General features: G+C 43.6%; 1 protein-coding gene across 1 annotated transcript in view; it reads left to right on the top strand.

Annotated features, from left to right (window-relative positions):
• Positions 1–1,223: 1,223 nt before the first annotated feature.
• The window catches only part of ERMP1 (endoplasmic reticulum metallopeptidase 1), a gene marked incomplete at its 5' end in the record, with an annotated part of 51,904 nt that continues 45,685 nt past the window's right edge, over positions 1,224–7,442 (top strand). Inside the window, 3 exons of the mRNA XM_082842839.1 lie at positions 1,224–1,567; positions 2,912–3,213; positions 7,030–7,157. Of these exons, the coding sequence (XP_082698965.1) occupies positions 1,224–1,567; positions 2,912–3,213; positions 7,030–7,157 (774 nt within the window). The remainder of the gene's footprint in view (positions 1,568–2,911; positions 3,214–7,029; positions 7,158–7,442) is intronic.

Raw genomic sequence — 7,442 nt, 5'->3', positions numbered from 1 at the left:
CAGTAGGCAGGGGCAGACCGGTCAGCTAGTGCACATTCCCAGTTGGTCTCTAGGTTAATAGACAGGGTACCGCAGCAATTCCATGCTGGAGACACAGAGATTTGAGGCAGAGAGGCTCATTGCACCAGCAGGAAGAAGACTAGATGCTCACTAGGGTCTACACTAAAACCAAGGCTCTGCTTCTTCCCACCCAGGGCGACATGGAGGGAGGAATGTCTTTTCTGAATCTTCCTTTCCAGAGTGCCATATTCAATATGCTCTTTTGGGAGCCCACTGAATTAGATTTAAGTTCTTCACCTGTTACCTGTAAGTTCTTCAGCTATTAAGAGGACATAAAAATACTTTCTTTTCAGGATTCTTATGAGAATCAAATGAGTGTATTAAAGCACTTAGCACAGTGTTTGGCTTATGGAGGGTATTCAAGAAATAACAACTATTATTAGTCTGTTAAATGGAGACAATGGTTACCTCACATGGTTATGAAGACCTGTGATTAGATCACGGTACGTGGAAGCATGAGGCTAGGCCTCCTCTGCACAGTCCTGTTTCTAATATGAAGAGCCAGGCGCCTACTTTTTCCAGAGCGTATTCTAACGCTCCTTGCGAAAGCTGGGCCATTGCCTTCTTCATGATGCGTAAATGATGAACCTCGTGCATTCTTTTTTTAAAAATTAATTTATTTATTCATTTATTTTTGGCTGCTTTGAGTCTTCATTGCTGCGCGCTGGCTTTCTATAGTTGCAGCGAGCCGGGGGCTACTCGTTGCTCTGCAGCATGTGGGATCTTCCCGGACTAGGGCTCGAACCCGTGTCCCCTGCATTGGCAGGCAGATTCTCAACCATCGCGCCACCAGGGAAGCGCCACCAGGGAAGCCCCCTCAGGGAAGCCCCCTCGTGCATTCTTTTAAAAACGATCTCTCTTTTTTCACGTTTCTAGGTTTATGCTTATCTTTCCATTTATTAATCTCTGTCCCCACACCAGGCAGGGAAGCCCTGAATAAGAAGGTAAGTCTATCATGCCCAGCCGGGTGTTGGCCCTGCCGCGGAGCCCGCCAGCAATCTGCCCGAAAAACCTGGGTCACGGCGCGGCGGGACCGGCCAATCAGAAGAAGTTTGGCCCTCTGCAGTTTCCGTCCGCTCACTAGGAGGCGCTGCGGCCGCCGCGGCGGCTCCCGGGGCTATCGCGGGCCCGGGCGGTTGGACCGGCGGCTGACGCTCGTGGCCATGGAGTGGGGTTCGGAGTCGGGAGCTGTGAGGCGGTACCGCATCGGAGGGGAGCGCCGGGACGGCCCGGCGGCCGCGCCGCAACTGGAGAGGGAGGCCCTGGCGCAGGAGCCCCCGGCGGACGCTTTCGGCGGCGGCGGCGCGAGGACGCGGAAGCGGAGCGGGGAGGGGAGCGGCGGCGCGAGCCGGGGCGCGGGGACCGGACTGTCTGAGGCGCGCGCCGCGCTGGGGCTGGCGCTTTACCTGCTCGCGCTGCGGGCGCTCGTGCAGCTCTCGCTGCAGCAGCTCGTGGTGCGTCGGGCCGCTGTTGGGCACCGCGGAGAGTTCGACGCACGCCAAGCCAGGTACCGCCGCCTCCGCCGGGCCCGGGCGTCCCTTTTCGGTGCGGGATCCCGCACCTGTGTGCACCTGACCCCGCGGGGCCTCCTGGGCTCGCCGTCCCCGCCCGGCTGCACGTGGGGTGGGGTTGCCTGGCGCGTCCCCCTTCTGGAGCCCCAGTTTGCGGGACGCGGGGGTCGCGCGGCCCCCTATTAAGCTCGTGGTACAGGTGCGGGTGGCCAGGGTGATTGCGCCGGCTTTTCCATCCCTTTTTTGCCTCACCTGCAGATGGTTTGGTTATTAGTAATCGCCCATCTTTCGGAGCAACTTACGCTTTTTACTAGCTCTCCTACTTTGCAAGTGAGATGGAAGGCTGTGAGGTTTGTGGACCCAGTTCGGTTTTCTGGGAAGGGTCCGAAGGGGCTAATGCAGTGGTCTAAATCTTTGAGGGTCACAGGTCTCAAACCTGAGAGCTATGGAGGCTCTCCCTGGAAGACGGCACATTCAAAATTTTACTATTTCAGAACTTCTCAGTTTCCTGGAGTTTGTCATTGGGTCCTTGGTGTGTAAGGTTTGGCTTTTTTTTAAAAAAAAAACACAAGAGACCTTTACGTATACTAGGAAACGTGAATTAAGTTAAAGGTATTGTGACCTCAGTGTGTCAAAGCTCATAAAATCATAAGCTAGCAGACTTTTCAACAGCCTTGGTGTTTTAGAAAACTTTTTCTTTTAAGTACAAAGTGCTGGAAGCTTATTTTCTTAAAGGCTTTCTGAAACACGCCTCCCCACCCCCTGTTTTCCTCACTTGGAATGCAGTGAAAAGACAAAAAATTTTTTTGTTTGTTTTAGGGGTAGAGTTGGTTTTGGCCTGAATTGAAGTTACTTGGCCTTGTGTGCACAATGGGAGGGCTGAGTCCATTCTTCAAAAGTTTTTCTTTGCTTATTTAACCTCTTGACTTAATTGTCTTTGCTCTTGGTTTCTGCTACTTAGAATCAGTAACCCAGCATCAGTAACCCTCCAGAGTGTGACACAGTGAAATTGTATTCTGTTCTGTCTAGCCATCAGCAGTTATACGTTTTGAATAAAACCCCTTGTCTTTGTATTGATTCGATATGGGGGTTGGGAGAAGTTGGGAGTGGAGTGAGTGTAGAAAACTGAAGGGATGAACTCATGGAAGGCCAAATAAAATGATGGAACTTTGCAAGTGATTTTCACGTTACCTGAAATACTAAAGGCAGCCTCTTTTATGTGAGGAGTCAGAGAACTTGTTCTTTGGAAAGGGGAAGTATGGAGGAAAAGTTGCTCTGTGCGAAGTGTTAGTCTTAAGCCTAGGACGCCTTGTCATCATGATTCTTCTGGTTGCTTCCAGGGATTATCTTGAACACATAACATCCATTGGCCCCAGGACTACAGGAAGTCCAGAAAATGAAATTCTGACAGTGCGTTACCTTTTGGAACAGATTAAACTGATTGAAGTTCAGAGCAACAGCCTTCACAGAATTTCAGTAGATGTACAACGGCCCACAGGCTCCTTTAGCATTGACTTTTTGGGAGGGTTTACAAGCTACTATGACAACATCACCAACGTTGTGGTAAAGCTGGAACCCAGAGATGGAGCCCAGCATGCTGTCCTGGCCAACTGTCATTTTGACTCAGTGGCAAACTCACCAGGTTTGTGCCTGTTTTTTAGTCATTTTGAAATCCTCACAAGGAAGCTTGTTAACTCCAAGCTGCTTGAGCAACTGTGGGCACTATTTTCTTAGACAAATCTTCTTTTCATTGTGATGGAAGATAGGATAATTAGAATACTTATCATTTAGTTTAAGGTCTGCCTTTCAGTGTTCTCTCAAGTGCTTTGTTTACTTAATTTTTAAACTTTAGTGCCAGCAGCCCAGCGACAGGGCATCAAGTATTTCTGGCAGACTGAAATAGCCTTATCAGTGTTACAAGTGTGTGTTCTTCAGTCATGGAGTTAGGTCCTGCCACTTCAAGTGTTTACTCAGCTAGGTGTCGTGCTAGGCTTTGGGGTTGTGGGATAAAGGAACCGTACTGGCCTTCAAGGTACACATGGTTTGGAGGCTCACTCTCCTAGCAGTTTCTGTGGACCTATAATGTGAGAATGTTGGTCCATTGGGGATGCCATACTGGTAGAGTACCTCATTAATCCATAAATCTTGCCCTGAAAATACTTCGGCAGAATAGAGTACTTGATGTTTAGGACAGTGCCTGACCAGTAAATATTTGTTGAATTCAATATCTCCTAAATTGAACTTCAATTTTTTAGAGTAAGATTCCTCAGAAAAAGGTTTTCAGTAGCTAGAAATTGTAAATAGGGATGAATAGAAAATAATAGCAATTTGCAATGAGATGGCATCTGGTTCAATCCCCTCATGTGAAACAGGAATACGCTTAGCTGATCACCACTGATCTGAGACAGGGCCAGGACCTGGGTTTCCTGGCTGGTCAGTTCTTTTAGCTATATTTGAAAGGAAGGAGAGTATTAGGATGTAGTTAATGTTCCCTTTGGCAAACTACTTAACTTCTTTCCTCAGTTTCTAATCTGAAAAATGGCGATATAACAGTACTTTCCTAATGGCATTGCTTAGAGGATTAAATGCGGATTAAATACGAGTAAAATAGTAGAATAGCAACTGGCATGAAAAATCCTTTTTTTGCAATTAGTAGTTATTTAATATTAAGTACTTGCGGATTGCTTAAACTTAAACCAGCCCCAATATGAACATCTAGAGTTATACAAACTATAAATTAAAATTTACGTGCTTGATAAAATTATTCATACTAGGATATCTTTAATTAGGAATCTTGCCAATTGCATTTAGAATGTAACATGCTTTTTCAAAAATTAGTATACACTCATCTGTTTTATAAAGTCAGAAATACCTTTGTGTGTGCTGGGGAAATTAGTGGTCTTGTATGTCCATTTCAAAGCGGTAATAAAATAAGCATCACCCTGTGCCCACTATTTTGATGCTTAAAATCTAGGAAGGGACAAATTAACATCATGGTTATTTAAGAGCATTATATAAGAAAGACATGTATACAAGTATCAGAAACAAACAGTACCAAATGTTAGAAATCATATATATGGAGTCCAGTAATGAAAGGATGGCATTTTGTGGGTTACTGGAACCCATTCCCCCCCCCCCCGGTACGCGGGCCTCTCACTGTTGTGACCTCTCCTGTTGCGGAGCATAGGCTCCGGACGTGCAGGCTCAGCGGCCATGGCTCATGGGCCCAGCCTCTCCGCGGCATGTGGGATCTTCCTGGACCGGGGCACGAACCCGTGTCCCCTGCATCGGCAGGTGGACTCTCAACCACTGCGCCACCAGGGAAGCCCCTGGAACCCATTTTTAACTAAAATTTTGTAAGGATACCTATGCCAGCAATCTCAGGGAAACTTCTGTCATTAATAAATTGTTAAAAATAGTTTTAAAAACGTTCATAAAATAGACTGTCACCTAAATTATTTTAGTGGATGAGCAAACTGAAACATGGTTATTTTTTAAGGGTACATCTCAGCAAGGTATCTGGAACTTAGGAACTGATACCAATTAGGAGTAATGTTACCCACAGAAAAAGGCCTTAAATATCTTCTTGTGTTTGCTGCATGGTTCCAGGTTGTTACTCTGGGGCTGGCTTCAGTTTCAGGGTTAATTCTAAATGGAAAGGGATGTTGGTTAAGCATCCAGCCCTTATAGATACTGTCCTCTAACTTTCCTTCACTTTCTTAAAGATATCTAACCCTTCTCTAGGTTTATTCTCAGACACCAGAACCATTAAAATAAAGGAAGATAAAAGGACAGTTTAACTTTTAATCAACTCTATAGAGATATATATCTTTAAATTTCCATTTCTCTTCCTTTGAATAAAGAAAAATTTTACTGCTTTTTGTTTTAAAGTAAGTCACAGTCTCAAAGTTAAAAATCATTTGTTTCCTTTGGTTTTTGAAAGGTGGCACTTTTTACTGATAGCTACATTATACTTCCTGCTTGATAGTACTTAGGTAATTATTACTTTGTTTCACTTCGATTAAAATACAATCCAGTAATCACTACTGAGACAAGTATAGCTAATAAGTAGTTTCCTCTCAAGTAGGAATGGGGTCTGGAATTTAACAGCACCAAAACAAGCATTTTAGCTGGCTGCAGAGCCTTCCTTAAGTTTGCAAAGAGAAGGAAAAGCTAACACTGAATGCCTACCACATGCTAGGCACTGTGCATTACCTTGTAATCCTCACAACACAACTGTGAAATATAGATGTCATTAATCTGCTCTCTAGACCAGGAAATAGTAAAGGGGCAGAGCTAGAATTTACATCCAAGTCTTTTCTTACTCTAAAACCTACACTATTCTCTGTAGCACCCTGCCTCCCACTTGTAAACCCAGAAATGCTGTTGCCTGGGTTGTTACTGTGCCTATTTACTTTGATTATTCTTTGAACTTTTTATTATGGAAAATTTCAAATATATACAGAAAGAGAATTGTTTAATGAACCTGAGTGTACCAGTCACCCAGCTTCAACAGTTCAATCTTGCTTCTTCTCTACTGCCCTACCCCCCACCCCGACCTTGACTATTTTAAAGCAAATCTCAGCTATATCAGTTCCTCTGTTAAGTATTTTGGGCTGTATTGTTGAAAGATAAGGACTCTTTTTTTTTTTTGACATGCTCATAACACCATGAATTACCTCACTGAAAAACTTAACAATAATTCCTTAATATCATCAAATATCCAGTCAGTTCCTTAATGACTTCTTATGGTACTTTAAAGAAAAGTCTTGGCCCTAAAATCATCTTTATAATCACTTTTAATTAATATATAAAGTTTCTGAATTAAGAGGTTAAGTGATTTGATGAGGTTCTCTGCTTTATCAGTGCTGGGACCAAAGATTACTACTCAGGTCATTAGTCTCCTTTCCTGTATCTTATTAGATTGGGTGTCTTCTTTGTACTTTTTCATCACATGATCCCCTTGGAGAAACTTTAAAAAATGCTACACTATCCATACTGACCCCTCTTATGATTTTAGCAGGAAAACTAGCAGGAAGGGAGTGGGTGGCAGTTGGAGATGACATAGGAAACCGTGAACACCAGAAGTGAGGATACTACAGAGGACGTGGAATAAGGATAAAGAATTTAAAAAATTGCTTTGGGCGATGAGAATGCCAGTTTTCAATATTGCCTTAGGTCCCTTCTGGTTGATTATTCAACAGGTATTAATTGAGCAACTATTGCGGGGCCAGGCACAGTTCCAGATACTGAGAGTAAATCAGCAAGCAAACCAAAGATTCCCGTTCTCCTGGAGTTTACTGCTGGTGGGTGTAGTTATCACCAGATGATGACAGAGCTATGCTACTTGCAGCTATTGTGATGCTTCCTTGATGAGAAAACTCTGTTTCTTGCCATAATGGTTCATACTGTAAAGGTTTTAAAATCTGAGAAGCAAATCTGTTTTTCTGATTTAAAGGTGCCAGTGATGATGCAGTTAGCTGTTCAGTGATGCTGGAAGTCCTTCGTGTCTTGTCAACATCGTCAGAAGCCTTACATCATGCTGTCATATTTCTCTTTAATGGTGCTGAGGAAAATGTCTTGCAAGTGAGATTTTACTGTTTTAAAGACTAGGCTTGAGTAATAATGGTAATGAGAATAATAATAATAACAATAGCTAACATTTATGCATTTTGATTATTCATTGGAGTAGTATCATAAAATGACATGCAAAAGAGATACTGTACTGGGCAGTACTTTAAAAAAATCTACAGCCACTTATGTATACATGTTTAATATTTGAAAACTCAACTTACAACAGATTGTCTTGTCAGTGTTTTTTTCATAAAAGGGCTCTGTGATGGCATAATTTTTCGCCTCAGGTTTTCTAGA

The sequence above is a fragment of the Leucopleurus acutus genome (assembly GCF_964270905.1).
Source record: "Leucopleurus acutus genome assembly, chromosome: 7".
In the NCBI taxonomy this organism is placed as follows: Eukaryota; Metazoa; Chordata; class Mammalia; order Artiodactyla; family Delphinidae; genus Leucopleurus; species Leucopleurus acutus.
The sequence above is the reverse complement of the archived record's forward strand: the minus strand, read 5'-3'. Positions and strand labels throughout refer to the sequence as shown.